General features: G+C 45.5%; 1 protein-coding gene across 1 annotated transcript in view; it reads right to left on the bottom strand.

Moving 5' to 3' along the window:
• The window catches only part of MAP6 (microtubule associated protein 6), a 40,720-nt gene extending 14,834 nt beyond the window's left edge, over window positions 1-25,886 (bottom strand). Inside the window, exon 1 of the mRNA XM_054270431.1 lies at window positions 25,105-25,886. Coding sequence (XP_054126406.1) covers window positions 25,105-25,823 — 719 coding nt within the window. The 5' untranslated portion in view covers window positions 25,824-25,886. The remainder of the gene's footprint in view (window positions 1-25,104) is intronic.
• Between the last annotated feature and the right edge of the window lie 430 nt (window positions 25,887-26,316).

Raw genomic sequence — 26,316 nt, forward strand, 5'->3', positions numbered from 1 at the left:
GAAGCAAAGTGCTTCACAAGGAGTATTTCAGAACATATTTCTCTTTAATGCTTCTCTAAACAAAACAGCAACAACAAAAAAAGACACATTTGAGCCAAACTAAGCAGAAAATATGTCCAGGATTTTCAAATTATTTTTCCTTTCTGGAATGCAGTGTCACTTACTCTTAAGTATTCTCCTGCTCTTAAAACCAGAAAAGAGGAATTTGGTGAAATGAAGTAGTGAGAAACCCAAAATCCATAATAATGGGTGGCTGAACTCAATGCCAAAGGAGGACACTGAACTTCAGTATATAATGAGATTTATTTAAATCATGGCTGTTTAGACGGATATCAAGAGTATTCAGAGCTGTCTTCAGCATCTAACTGCTCCTGAAAAACCATGAGCCAAAGCAGGAGTTATTCCATGATACAGGAATCTCCTCCAACCCCCCTCTGGATGTCTGGTTCTGGCTGTGATTGGCCAAAGATGCTGGCCTAAATGGGTTCCAGGCAAATTCTGCTCAGAAAGGATTGCTTGCATGAGGAGCAGGCTTCTGTTTTGATCCTAAAGCTGTTCTCTTTTCTAAGGTGAACAAAAAGAAATACATTTCCACTCAGCATAAACAGGTGCATTCTCCTGCAAGCACAGCTGACTTTAAAGACAAGCCTGATCAATGGTTACTGCTCTGCAAGAGCCAAAACCTGCCTCCTAACCCATTTCCAGCCCCAGAGGAATTCTGCCCCATGCTGAGGTCCCCCATGCAATAGTAAACAGCGCAATGTGCTCTTGCCTCGCGGAGAAATAAACCTAAAATTCTGGGCCAGAGTGATTTCTTGTTTTGTCTGACATTTTACTGCAACACAACATTTCCACTGCACCGCAAAATATTGGAGCTGTTGGAATGAGTCTGGAGGAGGCAACAGAGATGCTGCAGGGGCTAGAATCCCTCTGCTCTGGAGACAGGCTGGAAAGCTGAGGGTTTTCCCCTGGAGAAGGCTCTGAGAGACCTCAGAGACCCTGCCAGTGCCTGAAGAGGCTCCAAGTGAGCTGGAGAGGGACTTAAGACAAGGGACTGGAGTGACAGGACACGGGGAATGGCTTCTCATGGGCAGAGGGCAGGGTTAGATGGGACATTGGGCAGAAATTCTTCCCTGTGAGGGTGGTGAGGCCCTGGCACAGGTTGCCCAGAGAAGCTGTGGCTGCCCCATCCCTGGAAGTGTTCAAGGTCAGGTTGGATGGGGCTCAGAGCAACCTGGTCTAGTTGAAGGTGTCCCTGCCCATGGCAGGGGGGTGTAACAAGATGATCTTTAATATCACTTCCAACCCAAACCAGTCTGTGATTCTGTGATTCAGCCATTTAATTCCATTTTCCATCCCAGACTTCTTTAGTTAAAAGGTCAATTTCAACCAATTTCTGATTTCAATGGTCTTGTCAACATACAAATTTGCCACTGCAGTGCAAGAACACCCTTGTCATTGCCTGCTGCATCCAGTGGCCCATCTTCAGCTCCTGCATGGAGGCTTAATGTCATATTCATCCTCTAATCCCTGTGCTATTATCTTGAACACAATAATTTACTGTTAAGTTTCAGTGAGATTGTGAAGGGTACAAAGAAGCTTCTGGTGGCCAAGAGCATTTTTTCCCCAAACATTAATAATCAGCCTCTAAGACATGCACATATACACACACAAACACATGTACAGAGAGCTAGTCTGTTTGGATAAGCCAATTGTGTACAAAAACTAAAACACTGTGAAATATATTAATGAATTATTTTGAAACTTGGGCAATGGACAATGGAATGAATGTGAGCAGAATGGGGAGGGACGAGTATCTCTAAACATCCCTGGTTAGGGCCCATCAAGCATGGCACTGGCACAAAAGAGGAGAAAAGTACTGAGTCTCCAAGGAGGTGACTTCAGCACTGGCTGAAGGAGGTTATGATCAAGAATATGTACTGGAAATTATGAAAACAAGTCATTTGGCAGAGGAGAGCCATGTTGCCATCCATTTATAAAAGCTGGATGAGCTTGAGTCAGTAGCTCCCAAATCATGGATATTGCATTGCCTGAGGACCATGCAATGTGGGCTTTCAAGAAGGAAGAATTAAAACATCACAAAACCAGGACTGAAGGTGACAGTGAACACTGCAGAAGGCCAAAGAGCTGAGTGAGACACAGAGTTGTGGGTGAGTAACTCTATGAGTAACATCCCAGCCAGTGTGGAGAGGCGCATGTATGATGTAAAAGGGTGAGATAAATCCTTGTGCCCAGACTGAGTGGCACATCTAGGCAGCTTTGTCACACAAAATCAACTTTGCAGACCTCACAGTAAACATCAGCACCCCCATGATTGTTTCCTTCTTTCCACTGCTGCCTTCAGCTTAGATCTGCTCTCCAGCCTCCAGCCTGCACCCAGTGCCCTGTGCTCCCAGCCACAGGGAGAACACACTCTGAGCCTGATAAAGGATTTCCATCAGCATCTGCAACAGCCCAGGAGCCCAAAGCTATCCCTATCCCTAGCAGCTAAACACCTGCCAAAGGGAACAGCATGGATTCTGGGAGCCTAACACTTGGGGATCCCACAGCAGAAATCACAGAAACAAGGAAAAGGTAAATCTGGGGATCTGGAGAGAGGTTAAACCAAACAACACTGACACCTCCTGGTGTGAATCACAGCCCTGTGGAAATTTGCCAGTTTGTATCACTCTGAATTTCCGTGTGTATTATAAACTTGTGGGTTCTGCTAAGGAAGGGACACGCGTCGGCCATTCCATATAGCAGTTTTCATGTTGTCTCCATACAGGCTCAAGCCTGTACAGATGATGAACTCAATGTTGCTGTCACCAAGGAAGCCAGACCATGCAGCATGCTGGAAAAGCTCCCAGGGTGATCACAGCCTGAGCTTGCTTGCAGAAATAATCCATCTGTAAATGTCAGGTTCACCCCTGGAAAATGGGTCAGGATCAGGTCAAAGTTCTGCCAACACACCATTTAATTGCCTGTACATCTATTCTCCAGTGGGCTGGTCTAGGAGCAGCAACTCAGCCCCCTTGTCCTCCATAAGGACAGATGACTGTAAAATTTGCCACACAAAGCAGTTTGTTTAGTATCCATAATATGGATGATTTGACATAATATCATCTTTATTGACAGAGTGCTGTAGGATTGGGAAAAGTGTTGCTATAGGCAGTTCTGGATAGGCTGCAGGAACCAGGACATGAGAAGAGCCTGTAGCAGGACTTCTGCCCCTGCCACTGGAAAGCTTATCTATAACTCAGGAAATCTTGCTCTGAGTTAAGCACCACATAAGCCTTGGTGAAAGACAGTTTTGCCTTTCATTGAGTTATTTTGGTGCCACAGGATTGATGCTTTCAGCTGACAGTAAACATCTTACTGTTGAAGCAGATCTGGGAAGATAAGCTGGAATTTCTGACTGACAGACTGTTCACTTTACAAACTATGAGAGCTACACCATATTTTCACAAAGCAGAAATCTTCTGCACATTCCTCAGAAGGTGTGGAGTCTTCTCCCCAAAGTCAGGACGCCTTTCATGGTTACTCCCCTGGTGGCTGAGTGATCGGACTGTCCGATCATCAATTTCTGGTAAGTTACATTGACTCCTAATCTATAGTGTTCCTTTGCTAGCTATAGCATAGATACATTTTTATTGTGCACTGTTTTATGTAATCTAGTAGTAGCCTTTTGTTTTATCCTGTGTAGGAAGTAACTCTGTTAAAGGCCTTTCATCCCTTAAGCTTCTGTCTTTTCAATAAATAACTATTTTATAAGAGACCTGATTGGCCATTCTTAAGAACTTGCAAGCCAGAGCAATTTAGCTGCGGGTCACCTGAGTAAAGCTGCTGCCAAACATCTGAACCTAAGGCAGGGCTTGTCTAACACTCTCACTCGATCCATAATAGAGCCAAAGTGCTCTTTTGGGAGTTTGCTGGGTCAAAGGGCACCCCATATCTGACTCTCTGTTCAAGACAACACACACAAATGCACAGAAATACAGAAATGTGAATTAACTAGGCTCATCTATTAGGGTCCCAGGAATAAAAACCCTTAAGAAGAAACCTTCATGTTAGGAAAAGTGGAAGAAATTACAAAGACAACATAGCATTGGAAATTCTTCTCTCCTCTAAGTGCAAAGATTTTTTTTAGTGTAATTCATGGTGAATGCAATGATGTAATTCAAATATCTGATGGGATGCAGAGAAACTGGCAGCTGCCTGCCTCTGCTCATCCCCATGCAAAAAGGGCACAATGAATCACTGAATCTTTAAGAATGGAAAAGTCCTCTAAGATTATAGAGTCCAACCAGTCCCCCAGCACTGCCAAGCACACCACTAACCCCTGTTTCCAAGTGCTATAACCACCTGTCCCTGTTAAATCTGTGTTAAATCCCTCCAGGATGGGGACTGTACCACTGCCCTGGGCAGCCTGTGCCAAGGCTGAACAACCCCGATCTGATGGCCTTGTGAGCCTTTGGTTCTAGTGGGATTCTTGGCAGAGAGATGTTTTCAGCACCTCATTTAAAGTGTCTGAGGACAAAATTTGCAGATGAACTAAAAATACATTATTTCAGTTCATCAGAAAACTTCAGCATATGCATAGTGGCCCTTAGCTGCTCCATAGAGGTAAATATGGACAATAAAAACCTTTCTGAATGAGAGTTTCATACTGCAAAAGCTATGAATGAATCCATGTGGATCCATTATGTGACTTGTAAGAGGAGAATCTGGTGCAGCAAAATGTGCTAATGGACACCGAGGAAAATAAGCTTTTTAAGGTCAAATGAAGCCATTGCATTTCACAAACTCAGGGTCATCAGTCCTTGAGGGAGATCCATCAGCAGGATAAGGAGAGAAGCCAAAGGCATCACCTTTCAGCAAAGACAGGACAGATGGTTGGTTAAAGAATTGAAGAACTACTGCCCAAGGAGATAAAGGACAAGAGCATCTCACTGCCTAGCACTGCTGACAACACCTCTGGTCCAAATTCATGGAATTCCAGAATGGTTGAAGGGACCTTAAAACTCATGTCACTCCAATTGCACTGCCATAGGCAGGGACACCTTCCACAAAATGAGGTTGCCCCAAGTCCCACACAGCCTGGCCTTGAACACTTTCAGGAATGGGATAGCCACAGCATCCCTGGGAAACCTGCACCAGTGTCCATTCACACTGCTAGGGGGGAGTTCATTAAGTCTGGTTATTCTCATGGGAATATGCTGGGTAGGGATTGCTGGGGAAACCCTTCTTCCCAGACTTTATGGGAAGCTCTGCTGTGAAGCTGCTTGAGCCCATCACCAGCTCCTGTTTCCTAAATCCTGCCCCTTCTTCAATAGGTGATACTGCAGTCCATTGCATGGGAATTGTGAGGTTTGCCCTTGAGGCAAAAGATAGAGATGGGTGGTGGTTGGGAACCACAAGAAGGATTTTGTCTGAATTTCTTCAATTATTATCCAATTCATGGGTACAGAAGCATGGGTCTTTCTGGAGAAAGGTCAGGACATCACTATTGGCAAGAAGCAGCCTTTCTGTCACAGCAATATAATTCAACTTGCTGTATTTTGCTTCTCCATGCAGGGAATCATTATTTCCCTTCTTCCTTTGTGTTTCTCTTAGATTTAATTGCTAGTCTGCATGACAGTGTAATTGCTCACATGGCAGGGTGGGGGGGAAGCTTTGGGCTCTTTAGCCGGTTTTTTCAAAGCCTTACTAGCGAGGCGTTCTATATCCCTGTGTGGTTTGGTTTTACTTGCCTAGCTTGGTTCTGTTGGCCCAGGAGAGTATCTTTTTCCTTTCCTGGCCTTGGAGAAGCAGCAGCAGCAATCTTTTAGCTGCCTTTGAGGTGAACTGAACAGCTGCTGGTCTGAGACCAGAGAAGCATGACCAGCAGTAGCAGGAGATAGGTTGCTCTGTTCCAGCCCCCAAACTTTGGGAAACTGAGATGGGGAAAGAAAGCACACCAAGAGGCTCCAGCCCAGATGCTCAAACTGCTGTGAGAAGCTCCTGTTTGTTTGGGTTTTTTATCCTGAGAGAGAAGCCAGCACCATTTTGTACTGCATGTTGTAGCAGGTATTTTCCCAGCCATTTTGGGTTTTTGTTCCAGTGCGTGTGTGTGTGTGTGTGTGTGTGTGTAAGGTCTGACAGTTTAATATTTAGCAGTTATTTACGTTTTCCCCCCTTACCTTGTGGAATTCTGTATGTTAACAAAGTGTTGCGTTTGGGTTTTTTTCACTTTAATTTCCTATGGGTGGAAAGGGATTGTTGGAACCCTTTTAGAGGAGATGACTCATTATAAGAGTGTTCTCTCCTAAATTTGTCTTGAAACTGAGACATCAAAATCTGAGTTTCATTTAATATATGAAAGCAGTTCCAGTGGGCTTTCATAGAAGAACTAGTCACCTGGTTTCAAATGGTTTACCTGTCCAAGGTAGGAACAGGCAAATGCTGAGAAAAGGAAAGTTATGAATAGGGATCCCCATGAACATTAATGGAGGGGACTGAGGAACAAGGGGACTGAGGAACAAGGATCTTCACCACTACATAAAGAGGCAATAAACCAAGTCCAGTGGCACAGTTAATACCCAGAATATCATAGTGTTGCATCCCAAGACATAGAAGGGGATGCTGAGGCAGGGGTGCCTTGAGACACCCTTAAGTTAGGGGACACAAAGAGATGCTCTCCCACAGTTGTTGTGCCTTTATGTTAATGATGCAATTTGTGTCATCCCTTTTCCCTCCCCAGTTCTAGAATGTTCCCTGCTCCCATTTCCCCTGTTGGTCCCCATTCCTTGCAGCTCTTCCCCTGAATCCCAGTTAGTTGTTACCCTCTAACCCTGCCTCTGTACCGCCCCTTTCCCTCAACCCATTGTCCCTCAGATCCGACACTCTGCCTCCCTTGTCCCGTATATAACCCTGGACCCTCCTTTGTTCTTTGACCCCGGTTCCCTTCAGTGTGCTCTTAATAAACACCCCTGGAATGCCATACAAAGAACCCCTCCTGCTTTTCTCTCTGTCAGCCTTCCAATAACATGGCCTGCTGAGTGTGCTCGGTGCACTGAGCCATCCCCTTCTCTCGGGAGGGCGGTGGCTTCGGCAGCTCCGGCCGCGCCATTGCATCACAGAATTGCAGAATGGTTTGGGTTGGAAGGGACATTAAAGATTGTCTTGTTCCAGCCCCTTGCCATGGGCAGAGACACCTTCAACTAGACCAGCTTGCTCCAAGCACCATTTAACCTGGCCTTGAACACTTCCAGGGATGGGGCAGCCACAGCTTCTGAGGGCAACCTGTGCCAGGGCCTCACCACCCTCACAGCCAAGAATTGCTTCCCAATATCCCAGCTAACCCTGCCCTCTGTCATAGTAAAGCAGTTCCCACTCATCCTGTCACTCTTTGTCCAATGTCTCTCTTGGAGCCCTTTTAAGTACTAGAAGAGGTTCCAAGGTCTCCCCAGAGTCTTGATCCTGTGGTAATTAAGTTTTTCCTTGCACTGGGCTGGAGCAGTGACACACGTCTGAAAGTCCAATGCACACAGAGTCTTGAATAGCACCTACTTCTTCTGTCCATAGTGCTTGTGGAAGGTAAATTTATCATCTAACTCTGCAGCTGCCTGGCATTATCCCTGCATCCACCTTCAGTGACCCTGCAGAGCTGAGGGAGATACTGATCTGAGGTCACAGCCCTAGCTGCTCTCACCACAATGGATGCCCACAGAATAGACAAGCCTGCAGCTCAGCTCAGAGACCAAGCAGCCAGGATAACCTCTTGTTTTCTGTTCTATCACTGAACTTGGGGTTGTTATAACAACCTGGTACCATGTAAGTGATCTTATGTTTTAACACCTTAGACCCTCCAAGCCAAAAGTACCTCCTGGGAAAGCAAATCACACACACATGCTTAGGGTCCAAAGACACCCAATTTTATCCCATTTTAGTGTATAAGGTCAAATAGAGACATATAATCTAAACTTCTTGTATTTATAGATGCTTTGTGTCCATAATATCTTATTCTTGGAAATGGAAGAATTCAAATCCATGATGCTTTATCCATCCTCAAGGCTTATCTTCTAGTGGTAGTCCTCCTGTACAGAGGTTTAAAATCACAGATTCATGGAATAGTTCGTGTTGGAAAGGAAAGATCGTGTAGTCCATCTTCCCTGAAATGAGCAGGGATATTTTCAACTAGATCAGCTTGTCCAGATCAGGTAATTGTTTATACTTATTATACAAATAAAATAATAATTAAAACCCATAATACTAATAAAATACATACATTTTTATATATACTATATAAATATCTACATATACTGTATAAAATGCATAGTAATAAAAATATTGTTGCAGATATTTTTTGCAAGAACTACTCCCCAGGAAACCTTCAATCTGTCCACTTTATCTAACAGGTCTAATGACATGACTATTCCACAGCAAACATTTCTGCAGCTTGATGAGCTGCATTTCCCCATTTCCAACCATGTCCCAAGTGTGTGACACATGTCAGGCTGCACACAGCATAGGTAGTGTGACAACAACACAGCCTTGAATAATGCAATACAGATGTGGATGAATGCAGATTAACCTACATTTGGTCCAATCATCTGCCTCTGCCATGCTTACATGTGTGTATTTGAGGTTGTCCTAATTCTTTACAAAATTTTATATATATAATGCATCTAAAGTATTTTTTAACATTCAAAAGTGACAAGTCACTGGCTCTGACTGAATTCTGCTTATCAATTGATGCCTTCCTGTGCAATGCCACCACTGAATGTTTCTGTAGGGGAAATTAAGAGGTTGTAATTCTTTTTAACTGGAAAAACCATAACAGATCTGGGTGTGAGCTAAGTAGATGAAAGAAGAGAACTGGGACTTGAGCAAAGATTTTAAGATAAAGGATTACTGAGCTAAGAGAAAGGCTGAGTTGGATTTCCCCTCCCATCTTTACCCTTACATACTGTGTTATTGCAAAGGCTGCAAAATCCAGTTATAAAATTGGTTTGTGCTGAGACATTAAGGCGCAGAGTTCACATAACATATGTGGAATTACTGGAGAGGAAATGTGGATTATTCCATTGAAATTGCCCTGGGTGCTGTGAAGAAAGCTATTCTAAAAAGCACCATGAAAATCTAGGACAAGGCAGAAGGGGTTTAAACTGAAAGCAGGGTGATTTAGATTAGATATAGGGAAGAAATTCCTCCCTGTGAGGGTGGTAAGGCCCTGGCACAGCTGCCCAGAGCAGCTGTTGCTGCCCCATCTCTGAAGTGTCCAAGACCAAGCTGGATGGGGCTTGGAGTAACCTGGTCTGGTGGAAAGTGTCCCTGTCCATGGCAGGGGGTGGAACTGGGTGGTCTTTTAAGGTCCCTTCCAATCCAAACCCTTCTGAGACTTTGTGACTGAAGTGGGATGAACAGAGAGTTTCAGGGGACAGCGTGGGAGAACTAGGAGTTGGGAAAGCTTCTTTGGGAAGAGACAAAGCTTAAGATGCCCATGCATTTTTTTAGGAAACCATACAACATACCAGTACAAGTCACTGGGACTGTGTTGGTGCAATGGAGAGCAGAATAAGGGCCAATAAAGTTTATCACTTTCAACAGTGTAATACTCAGTTCATTCCACTTCAGTTAACATATCTTTCTTTAGAAGCTATCCCTACCAGAGGGAGACACAAAAGTCAGATGAATTGCAGGAAATGAAGAAATGCTCTGCATTTTTCTACCCCAAGCTTGGGAAATTGCCAGGATCATTTAGAAATCAATAACGTAATGGGGAGGACTCACTGACTCCAGCTCTGTAACAACCTGATTAGAACCATGGTAACAAATCTGTAAATACTGGGACCAGCAAAGCTGTCTTGGGGGAGTATGGGGAACAGACAGCAGAAGGCACTGGAATAGATGCTCTATTGTGAAATCTCCTCCTAACTGCTTAAAAACAGGGACTGGTATGAGTTTATCAAAGTGATATGAGTGAACAAAGTTGATATGAGTGAACAAAGCAGCTCGTGGTCTCTGCAGGTACCACCCTGTCCACACCAAAGCCATCACAGTGTAATAAAAAAGGGGTAAGGATGACAGTAGGAAAGCTTTATATGGAAAACTTTATATGTGAGAAAGCACGTTGTGGAAGAAAAGTTGTTTGATAATTAATTGGTTATTTTCAAGGGCTCCTCCAGTGTTTGCATAGAGTGTAAAACTCTAAAAACAAAGCTCAAGCCAAATGAGTTGTGTCTTTATATCAAAGGTGCTCATGTCTAGAGGGCCCCACTGGGCTCCATCAAAAGCATCATGGTGAACACACCTAAAATATCAGGGAGACTCACCATTCAGACATACCTGAGAAAAAAATCCTAGGCTGTGTGCACAGCTGCCTGTGCCAGCAAAGGAGCTCTGTAAATATTGTGGGCAGCAATCAAAGCCTGGAGAGCTGCACAGCTGGGAGAAAACCACAGAAACACCCAAGAGACTCAGAGCCTATTCCCATATTGGGGAGCACCTTGCATTGTCATGATTTGCAAAGCTGAGGGGATGTTACCACTCAGGGATCTGATGTCCTGGGGTCTCTTGGTACCTCCAGGTGCCTGAAACATCTGGAGGAGGTTGCAAATGGGCTGCTTGCTCAGAGACAGGGCTGCACTGATGCTCCTGTGGCCAGAGACACCTGGACTAGATGATGGTGCCATTTAATGTGGATGTAAATAGCCTTAAAAACATACCTGGGTCACAGAAACCCACTTCCCAAGAAAGGTACCATTAACATAGGACTGAATAAAAATATTCCTCCACTGTGCAGTCTCTGCATGCATCACCCATGCCAGACCTACCTACCAGCACACAAAAGCGTGCACAGCAATCCCTTTCTTAAAGAAAAAAAAGCTCCCAGGCAGTAAATTTAAGAACTAAAAACCAGAAGCACCACTTTTATAAGTCTTCAGTGAAGAACTAGAAGGAGGATTTGTTGTTACATCCAATGCACTTTTGTGCACACAGCAGATGTTTACAGCCTCTCCAAGCCATTTGTATCCTGCTGGGTAAATTATTTGTCTCATTTGAAAATGAGGCGATCTACAGATACTTCTTCCTTTGGAGTTGTTCCAAACTTAATCAAAAACTAAAACATGCTAGGGACAAATGTATTAAGCAGATATTTAATTGAGAGAAGAGATGATGGAAAAAGGCAGAGCTCTTGTCTCGCAGGCAGAGCATGCAAGCTTTAAACACACTCTCAGATTGATTGCAACTGACAGAGCAGAAAGGCTCAGAAAAAGCACTCCTTCCCTTCCCATAAATAATTCACCTCCTGTAGCAGTTCATAAAATGTTTATATTAAGTAATAATTCAATTTTGCATTGCAAAAATAAACCCCAAACATGCTAGCCAAGGAAAAAATCAACCCTAAGGAGGATGGGAAAATAATTGCTTGGAAGGTGTCATTGCTAAAGCAATTCAATGGGGTCACTCTTGGCTGTACTCTGTTCTGCTTGGTCAAATCCTGATCCTGCCCTGAATAGGGTTTTCCATTGATCTCTGCAACAGCCACATGCTCTTGAGTCATAGAATCATAGAATCATTTCTATTGGAAAATACTTCTGTGATCATCAAGTTCAGCCATTAGCCCAGCACTGCCAGGCCCACTATTAACCCATGACCACAAGTGCCACATCCACACACTTTCTGAGCACCATGAGGGGTTTTCCAGCCAGGCAGGGCAGGTTCAGCGGTCCCACATTAAGCTCTGCTGTCAAGCAATGACGCTTTTGATTTCAAGTCAACATGAATGTGAGGAGGCTGTGAGCCCACTAAGAGGTTATTTGTCTTGGTTGCAAAAATACACAAGGTCCAACATGGAATAAAACTCCAACAGTTGGACGCCAACATGGGATGGAAGACTGAGAGCATGGCAGGGAGGAGAGAGGGTAGTGGGACAATGACTGATGATCAGCAGAGGCCATCAAAATAACAGAAATCAAATGTCACCACACATACAGCCAGGCAGCTTTTATTAAAATTGTAATTGCTTGATGCAACCTATGCCCTGGGGAGCATAAAGGAAAGCTAGCAGCACCAAGGTCACTGCAGACAAAAAAAATCAATGCAGACAATGAGTGATAATGATTTTCCTTTCTCCTACATTCAGAGAGGGAGACTCTGGAGATATCCTCCTGGCATCTCCAGAGATGCACAATATCCCTTGAACTTTGTCCAGCAACGCACTTAATACATTTTTAACTTGTGACATCCAAGTTTTGCTCCTCTGGGCTGTGACACCAGCAGGTTTGAGCATCCTAACCCACTGTTACATTTCATAGATGCAAAAATAATAATCCATTTCTCTCTTCCAAAACCATTCCATACTTTCCAGCTTCTTGCAATGACCATGTCCTGCTGCACTCCTGGCCTCTCTAATGGGTATCCTCAGAACCTTCTCTGGTCCATGACTGCTGAAGCACAAAACCAAAACCTGAACAAAAAACAATTTACCCAAGTTTTGACTAATGTGGTAAGATGTCACATCCTTTCCATGTATCTCAGTACTCTACGTGCCCCAAAGTATTTAGTTTGGAGCGCTTTTGTTCTTAATTTATTATTTTTAAAAATGAAGTAACAATTACTGGCATGTGATTTGTGATTGCCTGCAGAATTGTTCCTCCACCAGCTGTCCCCATCTGCACCAGCACCACTGCTGATCCCTACCTATCCCTGCCCTCCCCTCTCCTAAACTGCTGCTTCTTTGTTTCAAGAGATTTCTTCAATATGTCAAGAGCTCTTTGAATTCCAATTCATGCAAAATTACTTAGCCAAACATAAGTGAAGGACTCAGCACGAGATTACATGGATGAAATATGACTCTGGACAGGCTCTGACGTGGCAGGGTCCTAATGCCACATTCTGCCCTTACAAATCTCTTACCTGTAATAAAGTGTCATGGTTTGGAATGGGAGGAAATTCAGGGAAGTGATGCAAAGTGTGAAAAATGCATATTATATGATTGGCTCTTCACAAATATTAAAATGAATATTATATGTGTTATGTTGGAAAGTTAGCCTGTATTATTTTTTTCAGTAGTGCTGTATTAATATTTTTAAGTAGTGTGGTGAATATATTGTGGTGAAGTTTTTAGGCTACAGCATAATATTAAAATAGAAACTATGTGATGTAAGATACTTTTTGTAACTAGCTCAAGGAATAGATAAGATAACCAAGAAATTCTTCACATAAAGGTAACAGCAACAAGACCCCAAAATCTCAAGAGAAGAATTATTGCCTTTTTATTGGGACAATCCAGACTTCTTCTAGACTTCTAGGAGCTAAGAAATGATGGGGGGGGGGGGAGCAGCAATTAAGCAGGAGACACCCTTTGTTTGAAAAGAATGTTTGAATCATGTATGAGATATATGAATATGCAACAGGCTATCAGGCTATTGCTTTTAATGGTTAATCCTTTGTTAGCGAAGCGTGCTTTTGTGGCAGAGTGCAAAAAAGCACCCAGACATCCATAATTTTTTTCTTTTTATTGTCTTTTTTGGTCCTAACCTTGATTGTCCAAAATCTTATTGTCCTAATTTTTATTACTATTTTATTATATTAAACTTCTAAAATTTTAACACAAGTGATTGGTGTTTTTCATGCAAAGATAACCCTTTCAATGCTTCCACACTCCCTCGAGTGAGAGAAAGGAGCAAGATGCAAGCATGTAAAGGAACAACATGAGGACACCAATGTCAGTGAAGAAGAAGTCAAGCCCCAGATGGCAGGGGTGAGGAGATGCCTTATTTTTGAAGCTGAAATCCTCTTGTAAACTATGAAGAAAGGACTCTTTTTCCCTAAAATGCATGAAACTATGGGGAGATTAAGGGTTCAAACTGATATTGAGCAAAGGCTTCCATGCTAAAGTAAGCAGATGTTGAAATGGCTGTGATCCCATGAGAAGTATGAACCGAGAAAGAGAGAAGAGCAGTCCTGTGCTTCCAGGAGAAGACCTCTGTTTTCAGGGTTTAACATGATTTTAGAGATAGACAATGAGAACTTTTGCCTTTGAACAGCTCATCTTTAAAACAATACCCCATAAGTCGACATGGCCCATTGACAAGCTGTGGGAAGGCTTGTGGGAAATGGGAGGGACTTCACAATGGCAGGGATCCCAAGGCAGCTGCTATTCGAGAGGAAATGGAGAGCCACGAGAGAACTGTTTTCTTTCCTCTGGTGGAGAAGTCTCCATAACCTTAACAAGAGGTACTTCTCTCCCTAAGTGAACTGAAGAAAAATTATTTTAGAGTTGGTAAACTCACTGGAAATTTTAGGTTTTGTTTCTTTACATTGTCAGTGGGAAAGAAAAGGTTGTGGGGGGAGGAAAAGTGTTCTGAAGGGCTTGTTTTGATTGTTACTACTCTTTTTCCTTTTAGTTACTTTTAATAAATTTTTCTTTATACCCTTTTAAACTTTTGAGCCTGCTTTGCCTTTCTCTTGATCCTGTCTCACAGCAGGAAATGAGTGCACTGGTGGCTGGCCAGTGCTGAATCCACCACACTCATCAGCACATTAATTGGGGAAATCTCAAAATTGGAGAAATCTGAAATTGGCAAACCAAAACCACTACACAAAGTACCAGTTAGAATTACAGGAGGAACATAGCGCTGCAAATACAAATTGCCTGTTGGATATTTAAGGCATCTTACACCTAAAGAGGCTCCAAGAGAGCTGGAGAGTGACTTTGGACAAGCACCTGGATAAACAGGACAAGGAAGAGCAGCTTCCCACTGCCAGAGGGCAGGGTTAGATGAAATATTGGGAAGAAATTCTTCCTTGTATGGTCCTGGCCACATTGCCCAGAGCAGCTGTGGCTGCCCCATCCTTGGATGTGTTCAGCATCTGAGAGTCTATTGATGGGCTATTCAAGGATGAATCTGAGATAATTGACCCCTAAGTGACATGAAAGACCTGCACAAAACTGAATTTGTAGTCATCAGCTGAGAAAAACCCAAGGAATGACATAAGAACTCAAAAGCTGGTGTCCCTCAGGCTGTCCACCAGTGATGCTTGTCAGATCACCTGAACATGGACATCTGTCTACCTGCAGGGTGAGTGTAAATTAATGAAATCAATGGAAAGAGGAAAAATCTAGTTTTTTTTATATATTTTATAAACAAGTATCTTCCCTTTCCACAAGATCTTACACTGAACTTTACACAGTAATTTCCTATAATATTTCATAGAATCATTTGTTCCTTTGGAAGCCTGAACACATTTCCAGCACCTGTGCAGCTTCCCACGGGATGTTTACACACAGCAGAGAAGGATGCAGTGTGCACAGCAATTGAGGTCATGGTGATTCCCCTCATTTCCCCTTCTGCACAGCACATGAATGCAGTTTCTATGTCAAGGGCATAATCCTGAACCTGGACATTGCCAGACTCCAGGACCCAGTAGTACCTCTCTGGGCTGGAATGTGGTGTTTGCTGAAATCCAGACTGGGGACCAGGTTAAATCAGAACTGTTTGCAAGTGTTTGGAGACTTTGAAACAAAATACAGCCTCTATTTCAGTGTTTACAGCTCCCTTCATTAGAGCAACATGGGTATGAAAGTGGGGTACAGCAGCAGTGCACCACCTTCACATCTTCACTCTTCCCAGGCCATAATTACAAGTCAAGTCTCTGTTTCGTCCTATTTTGCATCATGTCCCAAGTCTCACATGAAAAGACCAATTTTACACAACCATCCAGTTTGACTTCCCACCCAATTTCCATATCAAACATCAGTGTGACGTAGCCCAAAGCCCGGTTACTAGACCCCAGCACTAACTCCTTGGAGCACCCCTACTGCCCAAGAGTGTGTGGGAAAGATGATGATGTGTACATCACCACTGATGGACCACTAGACATCAAGACCCAAGACTGAGATAGGACGGGCTGGACAGACACACCTGGCTGCAACTCACAACCACAGTGTGTTAAATTTAAAGATTATTAAATTTAATAATCCTCCTGGAGTGTCAGGTGTGGTTCTGTTGGAGCAGGGATCCTGTGGAAGGGTGTAGTTTTCCTCTGAAGATCCAGTGGTGGTGAGATGGGCCTGGTCTTCCTCTGGAAATCCAGTGAAAAAGGTTGCTTGTGGTATTCCAAGTCTCGGATTATATTCAGTTAGGAATGCTTGGCTCCTCCCCCTGGGCAGAGCATCTCACAATGGGATGATGTAATTTTATCAGTCATGCAGAGACACTCAATGGCCCATTAACAGAAGATATTTCCCAGAGGGAGGATTGGCTTGTGGAAGTGATAAAGAAAACTGTGAAATTAACAGAAGATAACTGCCCCACCTCTAAGGGGGCAATAGACACTTATCTTGCAATCCAGAACACCATATAATGAGCTATTAATAAAATAAAATTTAAAAATCAAAATAAAGCAGTTATTAATAGAAAGCAAAATTTGTTTGCAATAGAACACCTGCAATGCTGGATTTGGGAAGAAGAAATGAGTTGGAGTCTAAAGGAGTAACTTGGTGAACAGCCCAGTTTGTGTGTATAGTATTTCAATAATATATAAAAATAGATATACATAGATACAAACATAATATATAAAACATTAGTATATAGAATATATTAGTCTATAGAAATAAATAATATATAATTACAAATAATTATATATCCTTCCAATGTCCTTTATATATGTATATACACATATACCACATATAAACCTATATATACCTATATATATATATATATATATATTAAAAGAACATTGGGAGGATATCCAGAATATTGAGTTATACAACAAGAGAAATAAAAATTCCATTCTATAAAACTTTCCTAAAATGTCCCTTTCCCTCCTGGCTGGTGCTGACCATGATAGCAGAAGAGCATCCCTGCTCTTGCCCCAGTGGAGCAAGGCTTAGCCAAAGACACCATATGAATATATATATATATACATACATACATATATATATATATGTATGTATGTATATATGTGTATATATATATATACACACACACATACATATATATATATATATATATATATATAAATACATTCAGATCAGAGCAAAGAATGGTGAGATTGATGCAAGATTGAGTGCAGAAGTACTTAGAAAGCTTGTTTAGCTGGCAGGAGACAGGAAAAGTAAAGGTCATGCTCTAAATGCAAGACGAGACGTATTTATAACATTATATGTCTTAGTGATTTATTTGAAAAAAGAAAGGATGGGTAATCTAAATTAGTTGATCTCTCTCCTCTTTATTTACTTTGTGTTACAGTGGTGGCTTGAAGCCACCAAGTAAAAGTGGGATCTGCTCTCCAGCATCAGCTCGTGCATCCCAAAGAAGGTGGTGGTCTCACCAGACACAGAAGTGTGTGGAAGGGGAGGAGAAGATGTTTGACATGTCCTTTGACACGATAACTGACTTAACAGACAAAAGAAATGTGAAAATCTATTTGGTTTCAGCAAAGCATTTTATCCAGGGCCACGTGAGAAATTATTAATTAAGCCAGTGAACATGAACATCAGCAGAATGGGAACCCAGGCAAGGGAAATGACAGTGATGAATGATGGAAGGCTGAGCTGCAGCCTGGAAGAAGGTTAGCAGTGTTTAACATTATGGAGGTTGACTTTAGCACTTAAAAAGTAGGGCAACGTTGATGACACCTAATGACACAATGCAACTGGGAGCACCAATGTGTAGGATTGGAAAATCACAGGGGAAGGAGGGGATTGACCTTGACTGCCATGTTCAAAATGGAATGAGAACTAGTAGTGAATTCTAGGCTTGGTACGAATCACCAGAATTTTTTGCTACAGGGTGTAACTGCCTAAGAAGGAGAAGAAGAACAGTATGGACATCCTTGTTATCAAAGAGTAAATAAGGGATTCATAATGAATCCATGATGCCCACAAACACGACTCGTGAATCTTTAGTAGGAATGGGGATCTCATCTCCAAAGGGCAGTAGTGTCCATCTCTGTTTAAGAAAAAGAGATTTCATCTCGGAAGAGCTAGAGAGACAAGGCTGACACCAGGAAGTAAAAATGTTCACTTCCTAGCTACAGAGCCAAATCATGTGGATACTGTACCTGGAGACACTGAGCAGTGACATTTGGACAGGGGAAAGTCACTAAGTATGCCAATAAAACAGGAAAAATATAAGAGAGAAATAAACCAAATAAAACAGCAAACTACAACCTGCCCATTGGCCCACACTGTAAATGAGTTGCAAATCATCAGAGAGTGAGGTCTCGGCACAGCCCTCCTGCTGGCATAATGCAACTAAAAATTCTGCATTTCTGAGAGAGAGCCTTGGGTGTTACTCATAAAGACTAAATAACAAACCAGACAACTGGACTTCAAGGTTCAGAGGGTCCCATCCAGCTCCATGTGGCTGAAGGTCTCTCTGAGGTGACCCAGATGAGCAGGAGCAGAGGAATAGTTGCTCAAGCATGTTGACTCCATCACCTGAATGCCACCTCCATCTCTTCCTCCTGCTCTACTGTGTCCTAAGGCATGCACAGACCAGCTCCAGTCCGCACACAGTCAAAGCAGCAAAATTCAGTTTTACCTACATTGCTGAGCAACTCCCCCTTGGCTTTTGGGAATGGATGTTGTCCACCTTGAACTGACTGCATGGAATACATTGCCACGTACTCCAACTTGGATCTTGCAAGTGTCCCCAGGTTGGAGACACCACTGGTCTTTCCCAGCTGATGGACTGCATCCAGAGGAGATCAGGAGTGTGGCAGAACAGCTCTCTGCCTGCATGTCATGGTCTGACACTGGCCAGATGGCAGGCAACCACCACAGATGCTCGCTCACTCACCCTCCCCTGCTACAGCTGGGCACAGCAAAAAAATTAAATGAAGGGTTCATGAGTTAAGATAAGGACTTGGAGAAAACACTCCAAGGGCAGAACAGGCTCAACTTAAAAGTACAAAATGAATTTATTGCTAACAAAGTCAGAGGAGGATAATGATAAGTAAAATAAGCCCTTAAAACACCTTTTATCCCATTTCCTTTCTCCTTTCCACCAACAGCTCAGGGAGACAGGGGGTGGGGGTTTTCGTCAGTTCATGACCTGAGATCTTCTTCCACTGCTCAGGGAGAGAAGTCCTTCTCCTGCTATGTCATGGGGTCCCTTCCCACAGGAGACAGTTTTCTGTGAACTTCTCCAGCATGGCTCCAATCTCACGAGCACCAGTCCTCCCAAAACTGCTGCAATGTGAGCATCTTCCATGGGCAAACATTCCTCCCAACACTGCAGCAGCGTGGGTCACTCTTCCACACGGTGCAGTCCTCCAAGGACAGGCTGCTCCAGCCTGGAACCTCTCTCCACCAGGCCTCCCACTGGATCACAGCCTCCTTCAGGCATCCACCTGCTCCAGCGTGGGCATCTCCCCCATGGGCTGCAGGTGGATTTCTGCATCCCCCATGGATCCATGGGCTGCAGGGGGACAACCTGCTTCACCATGGTCCTCACCATGGCCTGCAGGGGAATCTTGGCTCTGACACCTGGAGTACCTCCTTCCCCACTGCCCTTGGTGTCTCCATGTCGTTTCCCTCTCATGTTCTCACCTCTTCCTTCTCTCTGGCTACAAAAACACTGTGTCCCACTTTGTTCTGATTTTCTCCTTAAATATGTTATCACAAAGGCGTTTCCACCATCTCTAATTGTCCCAGGCTTGGCCAGCAGCATGTCCATCTTCAGAGCCATCAGGGACTGGCTCTGCCAGAAATGGTGGAAGCTTCCAGCAGCTTCTCACAGAAGCTACCTCTGGACACCCTGCACTACCAAAAACCAGGCAGTGCCAAACCAACAAAGCCTGTATCATCCATCTCCATGCTCTGTGTCTTGATGAACACTAGGCCATTAGTCATTAGTTACTCATACAACCTATCCCTGTGGAATCACCAGACATTGTGTCTCCTCCTGCCACTGAAGGTATGTATCAAGTGACCCATGAGACAGAGCTCAGTCTTTGCCAGAGCTGCCAAACACCTCTCTGAAAGGCTTTTTCTGGATGGAAGAAAACATTCTGCCCCTTCCCTTCCACCTGAGAAAATTGGATCCTTCTGCCTACACGGTTACTTTAATAAACACTCTCATAGCTGAAACAACAAGGATTTGGAGAATGGTATCTGCCCAGGAATGTTCTCTGGCAGTGGAGTCTGGGATAGCCCTTACTCATCCTATTAAACCTCTTTAACCTCTAAAACCAAGGTGGTTGCATCCAAACTGATTGTAGGGATAAGTTCTTGGCTTGGGAGTGTGTGCTACCAAACCCAGTGTGAGAAGAGGGCTAGGGACAGTTCTAGGAACTGGAGTTTACATGATGCTTCCACACCCAGGAACATGTCCTGGGACTCTTTTAATTTACTAGTACAGACATTGCTATGGATCTGATCAGAAGTTTCAGAAGGCAATGGAAAATCTCCCATCTTACAGCATAAGCAGTGTTATTAGCATTTTCACCAAGGTAGGAGATGTCCTCCACTGGAGATTTTCAAGAACAGGTTAGATAAAATCACAGAAACACAGAATGGCTTGGGTTGGAAGGAACCTCAAAGCTTATCTTGTTCCACTGCCCTGCTATGGGCAGGGACACCTTCCAGCAGACCAGGTTGCTCCAAGCCCCATCCAACCCGGCCTTGGACCCTTCCATGGATGAGGCAACCACAGCTTCTCTGGGTACCTGTGCCAGGGCCACAGCACCCTCACAGCTGTGACCCTGTTCACAGGGGTCTTAGGATGAGGGAAGAGATGAGGATCTGACTCCATGCTTCAGAAGGCTTGATTTATTATTTCATGATATATATTATATTAAAACTATATTAAAAGGAATAGAAGAAAGGATTTCATCAGAAGGCTAGCTAAGAATAGAAAAAGAAAGAATGGTAACAAAGGTTTGTGTCTCCGACAGAGAGTCCGAGCCAGCTGACTGTGATTGGCCATTAATTAAAAACAACCAACATGGGCCAATCAAAGATGCACCTGTTGCATTCCACAGCAGCAGAAAACCGTTGTTTACATTTTGTTCCTGAGGCCTCTCAGCTTCTCAGGAGGAAAAATCCTAAGGAAAGGATTTTTCATAAAAGATGTCTGTGATACACAGCCAAGAATTTCTCCCTGGTATCCCTTCTAACCCTGCCCTGTGACAGTGGGATGCCATTCCCCCTTGTTCTGCCCCTCCAGACCCTTGCCCAAAGTCCCTCTCTGGCTGTTGGAGCCCCTTTAGGCACTGACAGGGGCTCTGAGGTGTCCCCAGAACCTTCTCCAGTCCACTGTGAGCACCCCCAGCTCTCCCAGCCTGTCTTCAGAACAAGGAGGAGCATGGATTTCCTGTCCTCCTGTACCTTGGTCCAGCCTTCCTGTGTGGACATCCCTCCCCAAATTATCTCTGCTGTGTCTCTGAAAAGCAGGCAGCAAGTCTCCAGTGCTGACTCATTCATCTCTATAGCTACTACAGATTCCCATTTGCTCCACATCCTCAGTACCTCCAGGGTTTGGGATGAATGACAGAACATTAGCAACAGGCAATTCATTAGTACTAGAGGCAGTCCAAAATTTTCCATTGAGGCCTTTATTGTCTTGTTTCCTCTGCTAGGAAAGGAAGTTGGTGGGAGGGAAAAAATAATTGGTTTGGTAAAAAAAAAATAAATAAATCTGGTTTCACAATATTACTTCTCGGGGGAAATTAATTTTCTTAGTACTCATTTTGATGCCTTACAAAGGGGATAAATGTTTCCTTTAAGTTTTGTATCTTTTTTTTTTCAGGGAATAAAGGTAACAAAAGAAGCAGAATGCAAGACAAAGAGAAGGGGGAAACAACACCCAAGAAACACCTAATTCTGTCCTTTTCACATAATTTCCAGATAAAAATGGAAAGTATTCATTCATTCCTTCTTTTATTTTTGCCAAAAGTGCTTTTAATTGTTTCACATCCACCAGCAAATGCCACGGTGAGCACATTTTGTTGCTTGCTCCCTCTGATCCCAAACCCCCAGAGCCAAGTCCAGCCCACTCCATCCTTTGGGAGAAATGCTCTGCCCATCCCATCCAGAAGTTCAGGAGGAGAAATCCCCTCACCCAACACAGATAAAGCCCTCACAGAACTGAACAAGAAACAGCTTCATCCACCACCAGAGGCTTTCCATGGGGCTTGTCACTGACCTGGCTGAAGGATTTCCTGCTCCTTCAGGTTCCACAGGCCACGCTGGGAAGCAGGACCAAAGGGAAGGGAGGGGGGAGTGAAGGAGATGTAACCAGCCTTGGCTACCTATAAACTTGGGCAGCTCATGTGCTGGGGAGGGAAACTGAGGCAAGAAGCCCCTCAGTGCTGGAACCTTGCTCGACCATTGCACACCCAGTGAGAGCAGTGGGAATAAGTACATAAATAAATCCCATATATAACTGAATAGTTAATAGATTATAGTTAATGAACATGTAAATATCAAAATATAAATAATGTAAATACGATGAATAGGATGATAAGAATAAGATAAATAAATACTGGAAATAAATCCTATTTATTTTGTAGGATCCCAGGCAGTCTCTGACAGACAGCTACACTCCTGCCACTCACTGAAGGCTTCTAGCTCAAATGCTGATACAAACAAATCCCCCATCCCTCTGGCTGGGAGGAAGCTCCATCTTCCATGGACATCATCACCAGGCACCACCTCTGTGGAGCTGGGAGGAGGTCACAGGCACATGGTCTCCGTGATATTCATCTGTCCAGGCACACAGAGGTTAAAAAAGAGAATTTTTCCTTTTAGCATAGACTTCCCCCATGACCCTGGGCTAGTTGCTGACTCTATCCCATGCTCTCAGGTATTCCTCACATGGAAATAATACCCAGTGGGACAGAGCAAGCTTAAAAACTCCTGCTGGTCTGCTCTTTGGTTTCACCAAGGAATTGTTTATTTCCCAGCCGTGGAAACATTGATTGCAGCAGTGACAGAGGACTGTAAGGAAATCTCCCCCTGACTCTCTGCTGATGGAGAACCTTCATCCATGCACAAGGAACAAAGCCCCATGTGAGCCACCCTTGCTGCTCTCTAGCAAGAGGTCATGAGGGGGTAATTTTTGGCTGCTGGGTGGCCCATAAGGTTGCCCCAATAGGCTGTGAGTCTCCATCCCTGGAGATGTACAATATCCACCCAGCATGTCAGCAGACAGGCTCTTGGCTGTAATTAGGATTTGGAGAATTTGGCTTTTTATAAGAATCCAAACAATAAACAACACTTAGAAGATGCCTAATTTGAACAGAAAATGAGAACAATTAGCCAAAATATCACTTAGGCATTAATGAAGAGGCGCTTATGTTCTGTGGCTGAGCATGAGAGCAAACATTTCTGCAAGGAAGAAAAACATGGAAGTGGGAGAGCACTTTCCCAGGTGGAAAGAGAAGCCCTGAGAGTATTGTGAAAGCCAACAAGCAGCACAAAGAAGGCTGAATCCTTCTAGTTCTTCTTAGGTTTAACATCCCTGCTGATCCAACCCCTTTCCCTGGGGAGGAATCCTAGCCCAGTGCCTTAGGAGCAGAGTGGAGGGATAGGAAGGTGAGCAATCTGCATTTAAATATGCAAATAAATTCCATTATCCTTTGTAGCAGTGGAACAGAAACAACACATCAGCTCTCCAGTTCCAGGAGAAAGCTTTCTGCTTTAGCCCTGCTGTCTCCAGCCCAGACCTTACAAGGTGAGCAGACAAAAAGCTGAGCCTCAGTTCACAGCAGATTTCAGGGCTGTGTCACTCCCAGAGACTCCTTTCCCAACACTCCCCAACCCTGCAAAACAGAGCCCCCAAAAATCCCTGGCCACTTTCTTGTGTCTCAGCCAAGCACCACCATCACACCTGGATGCACCTGAGCCTCCAGCATTACCCAGGGAGAGTTAAGAACTGACGCCAAATGACAGCAAAAATCAGGATTTCACTGCTTGAACTGTTTCCCACTTAGGGAGGGGGGAAAGCAGATGACTGTCAGCTTTGCTCAGTGGGACAGAGGAGGCAAGTCCCAGCTTCATCCTAAATCTGCATGAATGTATTATACCTGCTTGATGGCCAGGTGTCACCTCTAATGTCCCCAAGAAGGAAAATAAATCATTCAGAGGCATAAACACCTCAGCATTCACACAGCTATAGGGAAAAGCAAAACGGCTGCAATCTCACTTTTTGTCACCACAGCTTTGCTCTATGCCACTTCCACCCTGGCAGGGGTGGGCTCTGCCAAAGAAAGTGCTGGAAAAACACAACTGCAGCAAGCCCTCCTCGCAAACGTACACGCAGGGCAGCCACCCCATCACTTGTTTCTGCATTCCCAACACATCGAACGCCCTGACCCGGAGAGAAACAACAACAGCAGCTCGCTGCGAGGAGTTTCACACTCGGAATCCCAAGCAAGGTCTCTGCTGCCGAAGTGAAATAAGGGCACGCATTCCTAGCTGGCTGGGGAGGTGCTGGGGGGACAGAGGGATGTGTCATCCCCTGCTGCGCTGCATTAAAACATGGCAGCATCCGAAGGCTGCCCCACCCAAGCGGCCTAGGATGCGTGTCCCTCATCCTGGCGCATCCAGGGATGCTTTGTCTTGAGCGGGGCCAGCCTGAGACGCTTCCTGGGATGCTCCTGCCCCTGGGTGGGGCACCCATCTATCCATGATGCAGTCAGGCTGCCGGTCCTTTGGGCTGGCTGCAACCTGACAGCCAGGGATGTGCTTGGCAAGGACCAGAGGTGACTTGCACATTCCACAGAGGTGACCCCAAACATTACCCCTACGGGAACCCAAGGTGGTGGGTGTCTTTGAATTTTGGAATGCACAGGATGGGGGGAACACAAAGACACTCAAACCCGCTGCCAAACCCAACAAACCACCAACAAAAAGTGTCCATGTATTCACTACCTGCACAATACCTCCTGCTCCATCATCGATTCCCAGAGAGACGGGGAATTTAAGGACACTCCCCGCGCAGGAAATCGGCAAGCCCCCCCGGAATGTTTCACAGCCTCACTCCCAGGGTGGGATGCTCCTCCAGGGAAGAGCACAGGGGTTGGATAAGAGCTGAGGAGGGGCCGGCAGGGTGGGGATCAGGATGGATGGGGTGGGAGTGGGGGGAGGATATGTCTTCTCACCTGTAGGACGAGCTGACCCCCGCCGCCACCTCCTCTTTGATCTGCCTGTTGACAGCATCGGCAGCCGCCCGGCCTCGGCTCGGCTCCGCCGGCTGCCCGCCCGCCTCCTCCGCCTTCCTCCGACCCTTGTCTCTCCCATCCCCGGGCCGCGCTGCTTTGGGATGCTCATCCTCCGCCTCCGGGTGCTCCTCCTTCTTCTCGGGCGCGATGTGCACCTTCCGCCGCTTCTCCTGAGCCGGCTTCTCCGGGGGAGCGCGGTCCAGGGCCAGGACGGGGGAAGGTCCCGGTTTGGGGATCCAGGGATGGTCGCCCCGCTTGGGGATAGGCCAGGCACGGAAATCCTTCTGGTACTGCGTCTCCTTCTCGAAGGGAGTGTCCGAGGGCTGGTACTCGCTCTTGGGCTTGCAGCTCGGCTCCGGCCGCTGCACCTTCCAAGGCTTGTAGTCGTGTCGCATCACCGAGTCGGCCGGGGGGGAGGCGTGCGGGGCCGGGCCGGGCCGGGCGGCGCCGGGAGCCGCCTCAGCTCCCGCGGCCGCCGCAGCCGCCTCGCCGCCCGGCTGGGTCTCGATGGGCGCCGCGGGGCGCGGCGGGGGCGCGGCGGGGTGCTCGGTGGCCTCCGAGTACTTGGTGAAAACGAGCGGGACGGCGATGTCCGCCTTGTCCAGCTGGTTCCAGAAGCGGGCGATGCAGCAGGCACGGGTGATGCAGGGCCACGCCATGGCGGCCCCGCGCCGGGAGCGACCGCTCCGCGCTCCGAGCCCCGCACCGCTCCCCGCCCCGAGCTCCGCGCTCCGCCCGCAACGCGGAGGCGGGGACAGCGGGAGGGGCTTGCACGCACACGGGCACGGGCACGGGCACGGCACGCACACGGGCACGGGCACGGCACGCACACGGGCACGGCACGCACACGCGGGACACACCTGCACGTCCCCGCACGACACACGGGGTGATACATGGCCATGGGTGCGCCCGCATCTGCACGGCTACACAGCTCACACACATGTGAGGATGGCCATGTGTGTGTGCGTGCCCACACCTGCACAGCCACACAGCTCACACACACGTGAGACTTGGCTATGTCTATGTGTGTCCACACCTGCACGGCTGCACACACTTGCAAACACATGTGAAACACACCCATGCATGTGTGCACACGCATGCTTGGTCACAGGCCTGCACACACATGTACAAGGCACTCAGGTGTGCACTCGC

Source organism: Melozone crissalis, unplaced genomic scaffold (assembly GCF_028551555.1).
Source record: "Melozone crissalis strain CALT ecotype California unplaced genomic scaffold, PUWL_Pcris_2 ptg000009l_1, whole genome shotgun sequence".
NCBI classification, from domain to species: domain Eukaryota; kingdom Metazoa; phylum Chordata; class Aves; order Passeriformes; family Passerellidae; genus Melozone; species Melozone crissalis.